Raw genomic sequence first — 19,812 nt, forward strand, 5'->3', positions numbered from 1 at the left:
ATATTTTGAAAGTACTAAAATGGCTTATCTCCAATAAGAAAATACGGTAACACTTTATTTCTATTTCATTGTTACATTACATATGTTGGACGTAGTTACTATAGTAATAACTATACATTATGCATAATTACATGAAACTAAACCAAACCTAACCTTGTGCTTGAAGTTACTGAATATTACTCTGTTCTTAAATGTATAACAGTGTAACAAAGACACCTTAGAATAAAGTGTTAACAAAAATACATTTTACCCCGTTAAATGTTTTGTAGGATTAAAATTAATAGATTTTGTGAAAGTTAGAAACTGTAAATGTTTTCAGGTATTGTCATAACCATATAGAAACTATCAGAGTGAGTACAAACTGGAATATTAAAACTGAACACTTTTTGTTCAGTTTTTCCCCATTTGATTTTAGTTTAAACTATCTCTATCATACCAACCAAAATCATGTCCAGACACATTCATTATCCACACAGAGAATAATACAAAAGATAAACATGTATAAGTAAAACTTTCATGTTAGTTTAATATGTAGAATAACAAACTATATCTAAAAGTGACAGCCACTTTCAATTATTTGTAATTTGACCCACACATTAAATGGGGATTGTGAGTTATTGACAGAAAACAAGGTGTTAAACAGGTTATTGTAAGGAGAACATCCACTATAAAGGTATTTTTTTGAATACTTGAAAGTGAGCATTTTTCAAGCAGACCAATAAATAAATTGCAGCTGGTAGTAAGACAGCAATTCATTCATAGAGGGACAGTGTTAAAACTCTCTTAGTGGGTTTTCATATACAAATCTAAACACTCGCAAACATAACACACACGTCTATAGACATACATAAAAAAAACAAAACAGTGTTTGGACGTTTATATAGAGGGCCACCACACAGATATGAAAGTGGAGAAGTAGTTGATACTGTATTGCAGAACTACAAGAGGCACTTAAAAATAAAAGGGAAAAGAAAAAAGAACATAGATGCTCAACAATGTACTTCATGTTTATTTAACAAGTAGCGTTAAGATGCAGACCTTTAGTCTTTATAATGACCATAAAAAGAGAATGGTTACACAGTTTAGCTTTCAAACAACTTCTTGAAAGCGCTGCTTATCTCCTGGATCATGTCAGAGGTGGTGGTTGATCGGCTGTGTTTGTGGAAGGCCTGGCGATTACATTGCCTTGTCAGAGACGTAGCACCGAATGCAGCAACCAGCGAGGGATTCATGCTGAAAAAAAAGAAAAGAAACATTTACAACGAATGTTAACAGGGAAAAAGAAAACACTCTGAAACACACTAGTCAGTAGCTATACTGCTATAAACACAATAGCAGTCAGTAGTAGAGCAGTCATCTTCCTCTTTGCGCAAGCATTCTCACTCTCAGTGTGCGTGCGCGCTCACATAAGAACAGCGAACATACAATAACGTACGCCATAGAAGTCATCTCAAAGGCATATCAACATTCATGTCATGAACACTACTTAACACTAGGTGGCCGAGTCTAGAAGCGAGTCTACTTCATACGTACACTTCAGGCACCTATGTCCCACAATGCAGTACGATTGTGACGTCACCACAGATCTCGCCTAATCACCACCACAACAAACAACTCCATGATATATTAATTATAATTTTTTTTTTTTTAACAACCCAAACAAATTCTTAAAGGGGAATTTTTTTAAATAATAAAAATCAACTCCATAGCCGATTCCAAGTGATCAAGGGCTTAGGAAGTTCCAATTCAGCCCATTGCCGTTTCCGCCAGTAGTGGGCACTCGTGCAACGTAAGCAATGACGTACATCCGAGTGAACGAGACGAAGGGGAGTTAGCGAATGAAGGCCATGACAATTTTAGACTGGAACGCAGCCCCAGTCTGTCAGTAACACGGTTTAGTTCCTGTCTCTATGAAGCCCCTCCTTCTGGAAAGTGCAGTGTGCTCTGATTGGTCAACTGGGCCAGTTTGTTTTGGAAGTATCATTCCCTTTACCATAACCATGAGTTTCAACCAGTGGGGATTTCTTTAAGACTGCTAGGGAAGCTCGGCTTCCCCTATAATGTCAACAAATTAATGTTCAAATATGTACTATTGTGTTAACATTTTGTTGACTAAAAATGCGTTAGAACACGTTCATCTCGAAGACGAGTTCGTTCAGAATCAGCTACATATAGCAGGACGGCTGACTCGATCTCCTTCTCATACACTACTATCATTTCCCTGTTGAAGCCGAGCGTCCATTGACTTCAATGGGGCTGCTTTGAACAGTTTTTTTCAGTGCTTCGAAACTAGACGGTCATTGGATAAATGCTGCGATTATGTCCCGCCCACGGACGCTCAGCGTCTCTGACGGTGAATGGAGAAGTGGGCTGGCCTGGACTCCAGGCTTCTGTGTGATGATTGGAAGACTGCATCTCCTTTTGATTGACAGTGATTTTCTACAATAAACAGTCGCTGACGCGCACGTGGAAGCTATTCGAGCTTAGTCCCATCGCGGATTTTGAAAGTGTAGGTGAAAGACAAACTGCTGCAACCCATTTCTTGGTATTTGCTTGGCGAAATTGCTTGCCAATTTTCATCATACATTTCACACAATTATACACCACATTCCTAGTTTCAGTTTAACAAAAAAGCATGGCAAGTTTTGTGATTACTGTCCTTAATTGTCTTTTACTACACAACACTGTGTATAGTAATCACAAAACGTACGATGCTTTTACCACATTATTAGTATTTTTAATGGTATTTTAATTTTCATTTGTTGTAAATGAACTGTAACCACAAGACTTCTCAATCATGCTTTTACCACAGTAACCTTAGTTGTACTGTGATAGGTGTAGTAAAAGGATAGTAACCACTATTACTTAGTATTTCCCCCCCCCCCAAAAAAAAAAATTTGCTTCCCCTCTTTGAAAGACCAGCAGCCGCCACTGGTTTCAACACAACACAACACAACTTAACCAAGTTTTTTTAGGTGGGAATTATTTAAAAGAAGAATATTTTCACGTTTACGGTCGAAAACTCAAGACTACAATGGAGGCATTTCAGGTAGAGGTCTTCAGGTGAACCCGTTGACCCGGGACCCGACCCGGGACCCGTACGGGTTCGGGTCTATATTTTAAATGATCAGCCGGGTCCGGGTCGGGTCGAATCTATTACTTCGGGTCCCGGGTCTGTTTAACATTGTGTGTAATACCCGTGCGAGTCATCAAATCTCAAAAATGCGTCTTGTCACACTCATATTTAATATATTTTAAATCAGTAACATAATCTGAGGTGAACTGTCACATGAATGTTTACTTTGACACTCAAAATAAATTGCGTTAAAAAGCATATTTTAGGTTGATCCATCCAGCTAGCGCGCATTTGCAGTCAAGCGTGTCATGTTTCTATGGCAACCAGTTACCAGAGGCAGAGCTTCAGTGAGGGACAGCCAAACCGCGCTTTAGATTTTACAATGTCAATTAATCGTTTTGTTCAATCTTAAAGTTTTAGTGGTCAGATTCAGACTCGATGATGCAGAGCAGAGAGCACGGAGATGATAAATAACGTCAGCGCAGCGGCCATGGCACTGAACGAGCAATCGTTATTATAGTTCAAAAAGGCAAACAGCCAAAAGTTATTGTGCGAGTTAGCAGCTAACTCGTTTAATTTGTCATCCGTCACCGTGAGTCCGTGACATCAAGTGGACTTTTGAAGCTGAAATAACAAGGATTAAGCTTGGACTTGGTGGAATAACGAGAGGAATAACATGGATAACTTTCTTGTCGGAGCCGAAGGATTGTAATGCATCACAGCCAGTCAGGTAACGTAACGTTACAAGGAAAGGATGGAGAGACTACTACGCTGCTACGGCTCCTTAAATTAGGTAAGACAAAAAGTTGTAATTTTTCGCAACAGGTTTATTGACTTGTAATAGCAGTTTAAGGTGGAAAATGTGACAATCGGGTCCAGTCGGGTCTGTGTCTTCCCGGCAGTTTCGGGTCCAGCTTACAAAAATAATCGACGGGTCCAGGTCGGGTCCGGTTAGGCATTTATCGGGTCTGCACGGGTCCGGGTCCAGCTTTTGAAATAATAGTCGGGTCCGGGTCGGTTCGGTGTAGCAAATTACGGGTCCCTTCCGGTTCGGGTAAGAATTTTTGGACCCGTGAAGACCTCTAATTTCAGGGAGTTCAGAAACCGTGTTTATGCATATTAGATAATAACTCCCTTCGGATTGAATTTGTGCTTTGTACCTTTTTGATGCTCAAACAGCAGCATTACACACTAAAGAAAGTTGAAAATGTAACAAAGCATAATTGGTCCTCTTTAAACTAGAGTGATATTCAATGAATGATGCATCAAATAACTACTGAAGATGGAGCACTCTACCCTTTAGTGGCATCTGGAGGTGAGCTGAACGCCCAATGAGCGAAAACTCCTAAGGAACCAGAGAGCAGATCTCCCTGTCCTCCGCAGCGCCGCCCACTGCCCTCTTGACTACAGGTCAGCACTGAAAGTATGTAGAAACACAACACATTAGAGAAACAAAGTGGTGTATTGGAACCTTATACAGTCTAAATATTTAAAGAAAGCCGCTTACTGTTCTTTCCATCAGTAATAATGTCCTCTTCTCCCTTTAAAACCATGGTCAGATTACCCAAGGCGATGGTCAGTTGCTGAGCACTTCTCTTGTGGTCGGTGCTGTCCAGAGGTTCATGATGCTGAAATCAAAGTTTCATTTAGCACGTGCACTGCAACTGTATGCATTAGGTGTCTGTAAAAGCCCCGATATACTCTGGGTGAAGTTCTTTTGTTACTTAAGGGTAAAAAGAAGATTGAAATACATGGCCGTGGTTTTACTGTTAGCAAACAACCCGATGGCGCCCACAGTTTCGTGCGCGCATGAACGTCATGGAAACGTACAACACAAAGTACCTCACGTGGGAAACACTTAACGTAACGCGTAAATGCGAGTAACTAACGTAAATCAATCAAGCTAATATGCATTGGCAAATAACACATTAGCGGACCGGAGGGAATAATAGGGATTTTTTTTCCAGAAAATTTCTTGCGCAAAATAAATTCAAGCACTTTCAAGTACCTGTATCTATGCATGTTTATTTTCAAAAACTTTCCAGGGCCTTGAATTTTTGTTTTCATTACAGATTTCACAAACTTTCAAGGATTTCAAGGACCCGTGGGAACCCCATTTTTACTCGCGGACGTCTGACCTCGTCTGACTGAACAGAAGAAATGGACCAGAGACCATTTCTACACTACATAGTCGCCACAGACCAAAGGTAGTTCGAAGGCGTTTACCAGCAAGAGCGAACTTTTCCGGAAGATTCGCTTTGGCAAACGGGTTTCAAACTCCAGAAACAAACTAGGACATATTTCATTTTGGCCTGATTTTGTTCGAAATGACATCATTGCAGTTTTTTCTATTTCGCTTGAAATATATCTCGGCCTTTATGATTCTCTATCTCTGTGTTCTAGGACAGGTTCTTAACCTTTTTGGATTCACCCTTTGTCCAAGACAATATTCGAAGGCCCTCCTATCTAAGCTGATATGATAAAGTCAGTTTAATGTTGTATATTGTTATTTTTGGTTTCTTTTAGTATTTTAATAAGGATTGTGTTAATGCAACTACATTTAAATAATTTTAAGTCCCAACCATGTGAAATTCCAGATTCAAACAGAGCCTTAGTATTAAATAGAAATTGTGCAGCTACATAGAATGTTTTAGCACATCCACAACTCTCACCATGGCCTCATAAAGACGAGTAAACTCCATAAAGTTGGGTGTGAGGATTCCTCTCTGATATCCTTGAATGACTGATGGTTCTTTTGCCACTAACCAAAGGCCATCCTGTAAAAAAAAATAAAAAAAACACTTTACTTTACACAATTGACAATTTTATTCACAATTTAGATTTAGATCATGCAATATGCATTAATACTGTAATGTTTAAAAACCATGACAGAGCTATTATCTCTGACCAATGTATTCGGGACACTGAATCTATTGACTTTTGTCAACATGCCAAATATGAAAGCTTATTGATCAGTGAAGTGACGTGAAGGCCAATTATGGTAACCCATGCAAGTTAGTTGGGTTGGGCATCGTTTTGATTTGAACGATTCTGATTCCGATTCATCCTTTCGATTTAGGTTTTTTTCGATTCTCGATTCCGATTTTTTGAGGGTCAAAAACATGTCGCAGGCTCATTTCACAGAGGAAAATTTTATTTTGATTCAAATGTTCCAGTACATATAAATAAAACATCTCCAGTTAACTAGCAGAGCATTCATTTCGTTCGTTTGTTAAATAAGAGAAATGTTTTTATTTTATTTTATCAAATGATCAAAGTGCTCGTAGCCGCTGCGATCAGTGGCGCGGATACAGTGTTTCTTCTCTTGTGGCTCGCTCACACGCCGCACAGTCTTCACTCGGACACGTGCTTCAATCCGTTGCGGATACTCTCTATTCGTTCCGGTGAAATCACAAAATATAATGCACACAAACTTGTCCCTGCTTGATATACAACCACTGATGAGAAAAATCGGTTTTGATGAGAAAAAACAACACTACGAGTGCGGATTAGAACCCAGAACTACGGAAGAGGATTAGGGCCAGGCAATAATAAAAAAATAAAACCATCTCGAGATTAAAGTCATTATAATGCGAGATTAAACTCGTTAAATTTCGAGAAAAAAGTCGAAATACAATCTTGAGAATAAACTCATTAAATATCGAGAATAAAGTCGTTGTGTTTCGAGAAAAAAACTCGTTAAATTTCGAGAAAAAAGTCGAAATACAATCTCGAGAATAAACTCATTAAATAGCGAGAATAAAGTCGTTGTGTTTCTAGAAAAAAACTCGTTAAATTTCGAGAAAAAAAGTCGAAGTAATTGTGAGAATAAACTCCCTACTGATAGAGGACATGGCAGAGTTAGATCCCTTAGTCAATCTATATTTTTGACTTTCTTGCAGTAACAAAGAATAGAACATGATCTAGGTCGGCAAGGTGTTTTTAGAAGAAAAAATCAGTCCAATTTGCGCGATGTACTCGCTTTTGTCCAAAATGAAATTCATCGAGGTTTCCCAGGATACCATAAAACGCATTATTTGTTGATGCTCAATTTGTTGATCTGTTGATGCTTACATTCTGTGGATGGAGGCGTACACAACCAACAACGATTAATAATGCGTCTTGTGGTATCCTGGGAAACCACGAAACCTCGATGCGGTTGATATCAGTATGCAATGAACACTGATTGAATGCGTTATTCTCTACATTTCATTTAGACTTTTTCTCGAAACACAATGACTTTATTCTCGAAATTTAATGAGTTTATTCTCAAGATTGTATATCGAGTTTTTTTCTCGAAATTTAACGAGTTTTTTCTCGAAACACGACTTTATTCTCGATATTTAATGAGTTTATTCTCGAGATTGTATTTCGAATTTTTTTCTCGAAATTTAACAAGTTTTTTCTCGAAACACAACGACTTTATTCTCGATATTTAATGAGTTTATTCTCGAGATTGTATTTCGACTTTTTTTCTCGAAATTTAACGAGTTTTTTCTCGAAACACGACTTTATTCTCGATATTTAATGAGTTTATTCTCGAGATTGTATTTCGAATTTTTTTCTCGAAATTTAACAAGTTTTTTCTCGAAACACAACGACTTTATTCTCAAGATTGTATTTCGACTTTTTTTCTCGAAATTTAACGAGTTTAATCTCGCATTATAATGACTTTAATCTCGAGATGGTTTTATTTTTTTATTATTGCCTGGCCCTAATCCTCTTCCGTACAGAACCTCGACACACGACACGCTTGACGAAATTTCTACCACTGGACCATTAAGGTACACGTTAAATAGGCGTCGCGGATTAATGCATTATTTCATACGAAAATTCTCGGCACTGACAACATGCATTACATCTCATTAAACTACAAATTAAACCCCATGTACTATTTAAATCGATTGTTGGACATAATGTTATTGGAATCCAAAACTTGCGCTGAACCGATGATCGGAATCGAAAACAAATTTTCTAAACGATTCCGATGGCATCGTTATTTTTTAAACGGTTCCAAATTGGAACCGGTTCTCGATGCCCAACCCTACAAGTTAGTGCACACACATTAGGAGCAGCGAGTAACACACACTGCAAAACCATGATTAACCCGTGCCATTCACTGCGGCACTCATGGAGCGATTGGGGGTGTGGTGCCTTGCTCAAGGACACCCGTCATTTCCTGCTGGTATTGAGAGTCGTACACCCGTACAAGTCCGACTCTCTAACCATTAGGCCACGACTGCCAGTGTCAGTGAAACAGTACTCACAGCATCAATGATGATTGGTATTCCTCTGAGTTTTGACCTCTCAATAATCTCCTAAAAAGAAACAAACATAACATAAATTAGCCAAACAAAAATGAAACCAACATAAACACAAATGTGAAAATGCATAATAGCTTATGTAGATATTATGAGCAAGTTCTCTAGAAATACACTTTTAAATAAATAAATAAATCTTAATTTACACAAGCAGTTAAAAGTGTGCACACTTCTGGTCCGTGCATCATCGGTCATTCAGTTATTCCATTAAATCTGAAAAATAAAATGCTGGTGTTCCGTGGAGGAATACGTTATAAATTAAAAAATGGCTTGTTTAACACACGAAAAAAAATAATATATATATCAAGCCAAAATCTTGCTGTTTGTGGTTTATAAATATGTTCAATATTTCATTTCCACATGTGGGCGGCACCGAAGCGCCCGTTTTATCTGATTGGGCACTATATAAATATATAAAATATTGTTGCGCACTGCGCTTGCCATTTTAAAGGGATAGTTCACTTTAAAATTAAAATTCTGTCATCATTTACTCACCCTCAAGTTGTTTCAAACCTGTATTCATTTATTTCTTCTGTTGAACACAAAGAAAGATATTTTGAAGAATGTCGGTAACCAAACAGTAGACAGTACCCATTGACTTCCATAGTATTTTTTTTTCCTACTATGGAAGTCAATGGGTACTGTCTACTGTTTGGTTACCGACATTCTTCAAAATATCTTACTTTGTGTTCAGCAGAAGAAATAAATGAATACAGGTTTGAAACAACTTGAGGGTGAGTAAATGATGACAGAATTTTAATTTTAAAGTGAACTATCCCTTTAAGCAGAAATGTTGCTGGGCACATAATTAGAACTGCTGTGATCTAAATAGCCTATTGTATATTAATTGTTCAGCCTATTATTTTTATATTTAATAACATGTTGTGATATTAACGCAAGTTCCATTACTGAATACAATTAAAATAGTTCTGTGACTTTGGACAAAAGGGAAATGTTTGGTTTGCGTGTTACTGAATGGGCATTTGTGGTACAATTCCACAATTCTCCTTTTAAATAGGGGTGTTAATCGGGACAGTTCATCACAGTACGATATCGATTCTCTCAGCCAGCGATACGATATTTGCAGATACCTCAAAAGATTCTGCGATACGATTATGATTCAGGGCTATATCGATCGATTAATTGATATGTTCACACAACCAGTTACGTTTTTATTAACTCACAAATACAACCAAAATATATAACATGAACGTTTAATTAAACTCTTTGAAAATTGCACACCCTCTCCCAATTGGGACACAATTGGGACAACAAGTAAGCTACTCCGTTCTGGTTCATTTTCATAAATCATGTTTTTTTATTATTATCGTTCTTGTTCATTTTCATAAATCATGTTTTTTTTATTATTATTGTGCATTCCAAGTTATAATCAAACTGTAATAATAATAACTTAAAAAAATACAGGCAAATTACAAAATTAAAATTAATTGAAAGTATGCTTTAAAGGTCCCATGACATGAAATTTTCACTTTTTGAGGTTTTTTAACATTAATATGAGTTCCCCTAGCCTTTATATGGTCCCCAAATTTCTAGAAATTTCAATCGGTGTAAATCAAGCTTTTGCTATCTTTCTCTGCCTTTGAAAAAGTGGAAGCTCAATCGGGCTGATCTTGAATCTCCTCCGTATGACGTCATACGGAGGAAATGTTACCTCCCCTTTCTCTGCTCTGCCCGCCCAGAGAATATTTCCCGCATGAGAAAATGAGCTAGGAAGTAGGAACGCGTGCGCGCGATTTTAGTTTGTCCACGGGAGATATCATGGCTTTTGAGCAAGTGAAGCATAATAATTGCTCAATAATTGGATGTACAAATGAACACCGAAGCCTTTTTTTAGTTCCTTCCTCCAAGCTCCAGAAGAACCAGTGGATTAATTTAATTTTCTCTGGAAATGCGCCGACACAACTCCCCAAAGTTTTGCATGTCTGCGGCAAACATTTCACCGACGACTGTTTCCTCAACTTGGGTCATAGAGGTGGCTTCGACGAACGTCTGAAAATAAATCGATCGAGCTTAAGCAACACTTTCTGATGTGTAATTGTTCAAGTTCAGACAGGTAATCTTTCTCTCAAATCGTTCAATACAGCTGTTTATGCCTCAGTAAGTCCAGCCAGTGACTAAAATATAAACTTCACATCGTTTCTTTTAGTAGGATGAAAATAATCGTATTTAAATTGTGAATAAATTATATACAGAAAGCGATCAAAAAAACAATCTTTGTAGGAATCGCGCGCACGCGTTCCTATACTTCCTAGCTCATTTTCTCATGGACACAGCGCGATCGAGTTTATCTGGACACTAGCCAAACTCGTTATGAAATCAATGACGCACGTTACACTGCACATGAAGCTCTTACTGTATTTACAGCATCGTGTTTGCATTGGTGAAAGCAGAGCGAGTGCAGAAACTGCGTTGCCATGATAAGATCTTCATTCTCGCGATCAACAGACTCATCTGCTTGCCCAATGCTCATCACGGCAACATTTTATGTGATTGGAATAGATCTAAATACTTTAAAAACTTCTGACGATTTGTTAATCTCGATAGCTGTAATAGTAAAAACGTATAATAACTGTAGTAAAAGTATTCGAGAGAGTTTCACATGTAATAAGTAGCTATTTCATATGCAAGCATGTCAGCCAATCACAGCAGTGGCCGGTTACACCGAAGTCTCACACAGACACGCCCCTTCAAACAGAGTGTTCAAATCAGAGGCTAAAACTGGGCTAGGAAAAATGCCTTTTGTTTCTAAATTATGACTATTTTTTATCTAAAAAACATACTAACATTATAAGGGCAACCCAGGAAACATTATAAAATAATATAATAACCCCATGTCATGGGACCTTTAATATGTTAAAAGTAAAAAAATTTTAGCAGAGCAGATACATTCACATTTCATCTTTCTGAGTTAAACAAAACCAAGTAATTGCTATGATAAATAATACAACACTCGGTTAATCTTTGTAACGTTATCTCCTCAACTGACATAGATGCCCGACAAACTTTGTTGTTGCGATTACACACAATACAGTGAGCTTTTCCCTCACCACTAAACGTGCTGCTTTAGTAAGGTTCCGTGAAAAGATTTCAGCTTTTATTTTCCTTTTATGCTCTGAAGAAATCACGGGTTCATCAAGTTCGTTGAAATTATTCATCCTCGATCACTTTTAGTCAGCTTTGACGAAACTCCTCTCTTAGCCAGCGGTATTGTCCGCTGTCAAAATACTCTTTTTAAAATGGCATCTGACCTGAGTCGCTAAAATGGACTTATCGTGTTGTGTTCACCAACAAGGGTGCAACTACTTGTCTGTTTCTGCTGTAAAACATGAACTCGCGATGCCTTGACAGCGGACAATGCCGGCTTTTGTGAAAAAAATATAGTTTAGGGTTCAGTCAGTCTTGTTAGGCGTCTATTTCAGCTGAGGAGATTAACGTTATAAAGACACCGGCAGACCGGCAGTAAATGAAAATGTGCGCTTTGGCGGAAGGATGTTACGTGAGAAAGAGGAGAGTGTCAAAATAAAGGTGTATATCGATATTTTACTTGTGGAATTGATGCATCATATCGTTAGACGTTATATCGATGCATCGATCCATATCGATGTATCGTTACACCCCTACTTTTAAAATGAAACACTTTTAGTATTGACTACATTACCACAGAAGACATGTTCGTAAAGCATGATTTCTCTTGCCTTTGCATTCTTCAGAAGCATATCCTCCCTCCCCAGACCTGGTCCCACAACTAGACTGTGAAGCCTGGGCAGCCATTTCTCAATCTCCTCCACAGCATTGGGACTGTCTCTGGAGGAACACACAGCCAGGAGCGAAACAGCACCACATAAGAACCATCACACTCAATTGTCTCTCGATATGACAATAAATAAGAAATGTTTAAGCTGGCATGATACACAAAATCAAATTAGTCAGAAACTCTTGTCTAATGGCCACCAGAGATATTGAATAAAAGCCAATGGTAATCAAAGTTCCTGCTCACAGCACTGGATGAACGATGAGTTCAGGACTGTAGGACTTGATGACTGGAGCTGCATCTTTGGTGCAGAACACATGAGACAGATCGGCTCCCTGGAAAACAGGCAGGAAGAGGAGAAAGTGAATGACTAGTGATTTATTTGATAAATATGAGTCGATCTGGAAATGCTATCACTTAAGGATTTTGAAGACAATTTACTGTGTATCTCCCTAAACCAGAGGCGTCCAAACTCGATCCTGCAGAGTTTAGCTCTAACTTGCCTCGACACACACCTGCCTGACATCTCTAGTATGCCTAGTAAGACCTTGTCTATCTGCTTCAGGTGTGTTTAATTGGGCTTGGAGGTGAACTCTGCAGGACAGTGACCCTCCAGGAGCAGGATTGGACACCCCTGCCCTTAAGAATAAAAATGTAGTGGATTTTGAACAGAATACTTACTACTTTCAAAGCCGAAATAGCTGCGAAGAAAGGTGCGCCTGTGTACCTAACAAGAAAAATGTTTATATTGAAGTTACACCAAGAAAATATACATACAGAAACCGCCTGCTAAGTACTATAACACTCACATCACAGCACATTATAATACTATTTGCGGCAGAGAATGACTTGATGGTATGTGGTTGAAAGTGAAAAGTGAGTTAGGTGCCATATAAACATACCAAGATTGGGAAAAGAGGAAATGTATGATGGGATGAAATTGTAAAACAATAGCTATAATTTTTTATATACCTCCCCCAAACATGTGGTTATTTAGCTAGCCATGATTTAACAAACCATTGAAGCTCCATTACAGCTGCTTATCTAGTAATTTGGAAAGATGAGAAAGATCTGTGCGTCACTTACTCTTGACATCCTCCGATGATCCCAATGCGCCCATCCTGACCCTTGTGTTTTTTGGATGTCAGTGGAGGAATTGTCTTTCTTACAAGAGGAATGACACTGTCCATTCCTGCCGTGCCCAGAGAGAAAGAGCGCTCTATGACTGAGGGAAGAACACAGTAACAATCAATCATTACTTTTAAATGACAATCTTTAGTTTCATCACAATTGCATCATCACCATGCATTGGGACTATACTAGTTGACAGAGATACAGCCATTTTAGCTGGTTTGTTAAAAATACTGTTTCAAATAATTTTAATTTAAACCATGTTGTTTTTAAATGAAACACAAAAATGAATATTAAGAATGATAAAACCAGTCCATACAGCTTGCACACTTTATCAGTCTTCTAATGCCACTTGAGCTCGAAATTTTGGATTTTATTCACTGAAAATCTTCCCTTCTGCTGTAGCTCATAATTCTGTACTTTACATACTCAACCCACAGTATGATACACTCAAGAGCCAATGCCGTTTTAGCATCAATGACATCAAACCTACCACTATTTTTAAACCTGAGCTTGAACCCAAATATATATATTTCAAAGCTTGTGTGTGGTAAGGAGGATTATTAGTTAACAATGACTACAATATTGGAATGTTCCACATAAAACTATAATATTGCTTTAGAAGACTTGGAATATAGCTGTATGGACCACTTTTATGATGTTTTTTTAAGTATTTTCAGTCACAATGTAGCATCATCAATGTATGGAAAATATGTCCATTGCGTTCAAAAGAAAAATCAAGCCGAATTCTTTTTTTTTGGGGGGTCTCTTCTTGAAACACAAAACTTTTCTAATGATTATGCTTTTAATATTAAAAAAGGGGGGGAAAGACGCTTGAACACAATGCGAACAAACTAAAAAACAACAACAACAGACTTTCCATCTTTGGATGAACTACCTTTTCATTGGATTTTAGCAGTAAAGCATTGGATAAATTGACGGTTTTTGATTTCATAATTGGCAATTCAAAATAAATGGCAACTCTAGACGAACATTTAGTGTCACCCTCTTCCATGAGCAGACCTGGGCCAGCTGGTTGGCTGTGGCTGGCAAACTCGTTCAAGGCAGACGGATGGTTACGATTCCCAAAAGAGGGACGCATGAGTGGTACGGCGGGGTTAGTCTGGGGTATACAAGAGGGCTGCGGAGTGGCAGGCGGTGCAGGAGAGGATGTGCTGATGCCAGCGAAAATCTGGCCCAACATCTGCAGCATCTGCAACTCTCTGGAATGTTCCTCCTCCCTGCGCTTATCCTCAGCCTGAAGACGCTGCTCCTCGAGCCGGTAGAAGTTGTCTTCTGCTTCCATGCTCTGCTCCAAGAACTTCTCCATCAGCTTCTCCAGCGACATGTTCGCGAACCGCTTCTTGCTTCTCCGTGGCCTGCTCGACGAGGATGCGGGCGGGTTGGTCTTTGTTAGGCTGCTCTGTTTGGTTGGAAACGAACCTTCGAAAGAAGAAGATACAGATATTAACATGCACATACATAGAGGAAACCAGGCCGAATGGGCTAAAGATGGCAGATCATTTGCTTTCTGACTGATCAGAATAAGTTGACATACTCATGCCTCCTACTGTCACCGGAATGGGGCAGGATGGATACTCAGTTTTGACTGTGTGCTCCATAAAAGAGCATTCACCACTGCCATCCATGTGAGCCTCCTGCAAGAGTTCAGTACTCTCAGCATCTTCATCCATCGTTTCATCTCCCCCAACGGCAACACTATCAATATCCTGCCTTTCTACTAACGGTCTATTGCTCAATATCCTCTCCATCTCGTCGTAGAACTTGCACATCTTGTGGTACTGCCCATTTTTCCTGGATCCCTCCTTCGCTTGGAAATACTGCCTCTTTAAGCTCTTAACCCGTATTCTGCATTGGTCTGGTGTCCTATCGAAGCCCAGTTCGCACAAACGGTTCGCGACGTCTCGGTAAACGTGGCTATTCCTAAAGTTTCCGTCCAGCGCCGTCTGCACGTCGTGCTCACCCCAGATATTCAACAGCGCTCTGGTCTCCATGTCCGACCACAGGAAACCGCGCGTTGCATTCACTAGCATGATGGTCGAAGCAACCGAGCACGGATGCAACTCGGTTTCGCATCGAACAGGCGGCGGCGATATCTAGGCCTTGTTTTGACGACGTCTCATGCAGTTTCCGAGCGCATAGCGATAAAGGCCTCGCCGAGATTAACTGAGCTGGTTTATGCAAAGCTGCTTAGAACTTCGCCAGTGTTTACCGCGCCAACAACAGTAAGAACGTCACCACAACGTTGTGTACTACGTCATCGCAATCGTGCGCTCCACGCCACGGCTCAGTGGCGAAAACCGTAAAATAGCTCCGAGGATGTTTCCAAGAACACTTTTAAGAAAACACTTTCTTTCACTCTGCATGTTCAGCTTATCGTGTTCAGTGTTTGAAAAGCGAGTTAAGCTTAATAATAATACTAAAAAAGAAACGAATAAAATAAAGTGTGGTTCAAAACTTACAGGGTGAGGATATGCGATTCAGTTTAAACCGGACAATAAGCTGAATAATCTTAAATGAATTAAACATTAATGAAAAGAAAAAAACAAAACATTTGTGACATGTGAACTCCTTCGGAACACACTCAAATCATACATAAATCACCAGGCTTTGCATAAATTCGAGTTCACTCAAAACGTCGATGCTTTAATTTATAGTGAAAATGCATAAATTAAAAATAGATCGGAAGCATTTGGACTCCACTACTATGAGGCACTTTCCTTTGGCATTTACCTTTATCATACAGCAACACTGCTACAATCGCAATGGTTACAGTTATCACGCCGAGAAGTGAGCATTTACGTCCATGCATTCCGTCCTCCTCAACCTACTCATAGCTTGGGAAACCAACCAACGATAAACTCCGATCTTACCAATTGCCAGAATTAGTGGCTGTTCAGAGAAAATGAAGGTGGCACGTTTGAGCAGATTCATCAAGTTCACGGGTAAACAAACACTGTTCAGGTAGAGAGTGGGCGCTGTGGAGCTTTGTACAGGGATTAGATGCAGTATCCAGTCAGATAACAGGAACAAAGTTCAATATTTATTCTAATTAATGAATCTGTGATACAGGACTTCTCTCGACACAGAAGAAGTGTCCTCCCTCTACACTCGCCAGACTTCCGCTGACGCTCTGCTTTTGTCGCTTATGCGTGATGATGACATAAGCGAAATTCAGTCCACATTTGACATGAAATACACCCAAAACAATGCCACTCGCTGTAGCGACGACTGTTTACAATGATATTAAAACTACAAAAACAGCGATATTTATTTAGCGCCGCCTTTACTGTTTTACTTCCTGTGACGTTGGCACTGAAGTTAAATTTGCCCCGCCCGCCACTGTTAAGCTGGAAAGAACTCTGACTCATGTAGGCGAATCGGTTCTTTTGAACAACCATTTTCAAAGAACCGATTGCAAAATTGATTCAATTGATTTATTTAAAGGGATAGTTCACTCAAAAATACTGTCATTAATTACTCACCGCCATGACGATTGTCGTTCATCTTCAGAACACAAATGAAGATCATTTTGATGAAATCTGAGAGCTTTATCCTAGACAGCCACACACCTATCACTTTGATGCTTCAAAAAGTTCATAAAGAGATCGTAAAACTATCAATATGAATTGAGCGGTTTAGTCAATTTATTAACCAATGAGGTTCATATTGGAATTTAAACCTATCTCATTGTTGTTGCTCTCTCAGGTAGTACAACTCATGAAATCTACAAATTGCATTTTAGATATTGTTCCTGCCTGGATGCTCAAGGAGGTTTTTAGTACTATTGGGCCGAGTTTATTAACGTTTTTTAATTTTTGTCTTAGTTCAGGTTCTGATCCGGATGCGTTCAAACATGCCGTGGTCAGACCCCTGATTAAAAAACCTAATCTCGATCCTAATGTTTTGTCGAATTTTAGACCAATTTCACATCTGTGTCTTATGTCGAAGGTATTAGAAAAACTTGTTTTTAATCAATTACAAGATTTTTTACAACAGAATTTTATTTTTGAGAAATTTCAATCCGGTTTTAGATCACGTCATAGCACTGAGTCTGCACTGTTAAGGGTTCAAAATGATATAGCACTGTCTGTAGATTCAGGAAACCCTACGGTGTTAGTGCTTTTAGACTTATCGGCAGCTTTTGACACTGTGGACCATTCAATTCTTCTTGCACGTCTTGAGCACTGTGTAGGCATTCAAGGCTCTGCACTTAAATGGTTCACTTCCTATTTAACAAATAGGAGTTTCTCTGTCAGTATAGGAGATTACTCATCATCATCTGCTCCCCTTTATTGTGGCGTGCCTCAAGGTTCAATTCTGGGCTCCACACTGTTTTCTTTATATTTGTTGCCACTAGGGGCTATAATAAATTAGCATAATTTTTCATTTCACTGTAATGCAGATGATCTGCAGATTTATCTACCTATGAAATCAAACGATAGTATCGCGTTAAACCGCTTGCAAAATTGCATTAACCATATCAAGCAGTGGCTTTCTCAAAATTTCCTTACGCTAAATGAGGACAAGACTGAATGTATTGTTTTCAATACAAAATTCGGATCAGTAAAATCGAACTTAAGTTTGGGAGCTTTTACTTCATGCGTTAAACAATCTGTGAGAAATCTGGGCGTGTTTTTCGACTGCAGCATGAAATTTGAAAAACAGATTAGCAATGTGGTAAAAATGGGCTTTTTCCAACTCCGTCTGCTGAGTAAAGTGAAGCCTTTTCTTAGCAGCTGCGATTTGGAAAAAGCGGTGCATGCTTTTATTAGTTCGAGGCTTGATTATTGCAATGCTCTTTATGTCGGTCTGAGTCAAACATCCCTTTCACGCCTGCAACTTGTACAAAATTCTGCTGCACGCTTTTTAACAAGTAGTTCTAGAAGAGCACACATTACTCCAGTCTTATTTACTCTGCACTGGCTTCCAGTGCGCTTTAGAATTGATTTTAAGATTTTATTGTTTGTTTTTAAAGCTGAATGGGCTAGCCCCCGAGTACTTATCTGAGCTATTAACTTTGGACGGACAAAATCGGCGGCTGCGGTCTTCGGATCAACACATTTTACAGGTTCCTAAGTCGAGGTATACAAAGTGGGGCGACAGGGCCTTTGCTGTAGCTGGCCCTAAACTTTGAAACAAGCTCCCACCTGATATGCGTACTATAACAAATGTTGTCCTTTTTAAGGCAAAACTTAAAACTTATTTGTTTAAAAAGGCTTTTGTTACGCAGTAGTTGTGTAACATTTATGCTTTATGTTTTCTTTTCTACATTTTCCTTTTTTTTGAATGTTGTGTTGTGTTGGATGTTGCAATATTTACACCATGTGAAGCACTTTGGACACCTGGTGGCTGCTGTAAAGTGCTATAGAAATAAAGCTTGATTTGATTTGTTCATTGTCTTGTATTTCGCAGCACGTTTGAGCTTCAGCAAGAACCAAATTGACCCTTCGCTAAGCCACGCCCCCAAAAAATATATAAGCTGTTTGATTTATAATTATTAGATTATAATTTATTTTCACATTTCACTTACCCTGCTGTGCATGAACATAGCTGTTCCTCAATTTGTGTTTCCCATTCGAATGGTCAGCGTATGAGGCGCTGCTGCTTGCGCTGGGACTAACGTTAAGCCTAGTTAGGCTTTAGCTTCAATTTTGATGAAATTATTCTCTAATCGGTTGCATATTATGTCGTGGATATATCCCTCGATTGCATACTGCAGTCCCTTTTGTCTTGCTCTCTCAGATATTTCACCTGTTCGCCAAAAATGACTAATTATCTCCTTGGGAATGTCTGACACCGGTGCATACACACTGTAATAGACGTGCCAGGCGCGAAAGCTTGCCAGGCGTAGCAACAGTAACTAAGGAGGGCGGGGCTTAGCGAAGGGTCAATTGATATTCATTCTCGTCTGTTGTAGCCTACAGCACATTTGAGCTTTAACAAGAACCAATGAGGTTCATTCTCATGTTACGCAGCATGTTTGAGCTTCAGCAAGAACCAATGAGGTTCATTCTCGTGTTACGCAGCATGTTTGAGCTTCAGCAAGAACCAATGAGGTTCATTCTCGTGTTACCAGCATGTTTGAGCTTCCACAAGAGTTTTTTTCTTGTTAGTCATGCAGGTTTGGTTGAGCTTCTGTTCACTGATCAATGTATATGTGAATAAAAGCCCTTAATTAAATCTGTTCATCATAAAGCGATCGAGTCTCTTCAGAAAATTTGGATTAACCACTCAATTGAAATAACTTAGTTTTACGTCAAAGTGGTAGTTGCGTAGGCTGTCAACAGAGGGACATAAATCTCACAGATTTGATCAAAAAGATCTTCATTTGTGTTCAGAAAATGAACAAAAGTCTTATGGGTGTACGAGATGATGGTGAGTAATTAATGACAGAATATTCATTTTTGGATGAACAATCCCTGAATGTCATCACATTATCCCTTGATCCAAGCATGCTCTAAAATGTTAGGAATATAACTTGACGATTT

General features: G+C 39.0%; 1 protein-coding gene across 10 annotated transcripts; it reads right to left on the reverse strand.

The window, feature by feature from the left end:
- Positions 1–668: 668 nt before the first annotated feature.
- Positions 669–16,638, reverse strand: naxd (NAD(P)HX dehydratase). 10 transcript variants are annotated; one of them, XM_079617770.1, is made up of 12 exons: positions 16,195–16,638; positions 14,859–14,958; positions 14,294–14,743; positions 13,256–13,394; positions 12,851–12,896; positions 12,416–12,504; positions 12,114–12,222; positions 8,344–8,394; positions 5,749–5,853; positions 4,584–4,704; positions 4,373–4,493; positions 669–1,233 (listed from the first exon to the last, which is right to left on the reverse strand). In XM_079617770.1, the coding sequence occupies exons 2-12, from the start codon at positions 14,947–14,949 to the stop codon at positions 1,083–1,085; spliced, it is 1,473 nt and encodes a 490-aa protein (XP_079473896.1). In that variant the 5' UTR covers positions 14,950–14,958; positions 16,195–16,638; the 3' UTR covers positions 669–1,082. The 10 variants fall into 10 exon arrangements, with proteins under 10 accessions (XP_079473896.1, XP_079473898.1, XP_079473900.1 ...); XM_079617772.1 differs by having other exon boundaries at positions 14,324–14,743; positions 16,055–16,632; XM_079617774.1 differs by having other exon boundaries at positions 14,324–14,743; positions 16,195–16,583.
- Positions 16,639–19,812: the final 3,174 nt, after the last annotated feature.

Source organism: Phoxinus phoxinus (assembly GCF_949152265.1).
Source record: "Phoxinus phoxinus genome assembly, chromosome: 7".
Lineage (NCBI taxonomy): Eukaryota > Metazoa > Chordata > Actinopteri > Cypriniformes > Leuciscidae > Phoxinus > Phoxinus phoxinus.

Bases quoted from the DNA above. Each gene is read 5' to 3' on its own strand.
- naxd (XM_079617766.1), bottom strand. From the start codon at position 15,354: ATGCTAGTGAATGCAACGCGCGGTTTCCTGTGGTCGGACATGGAGACC. The intron at 14,744-14,858 runs GTATGTCAACTT...CTTCTTTCGAAG, and splicing joins GGTGACAGTAGGAGGCATGA to GTTCGTTTCCAACCAAACAG. The intron at 5,854-8,343 runs GTGAGTACTGTT...TTTTTTTTACAG, and splicing joins TACCAATCATCATTGATGCT to GATGGCCTTTGGTTAGTGGC.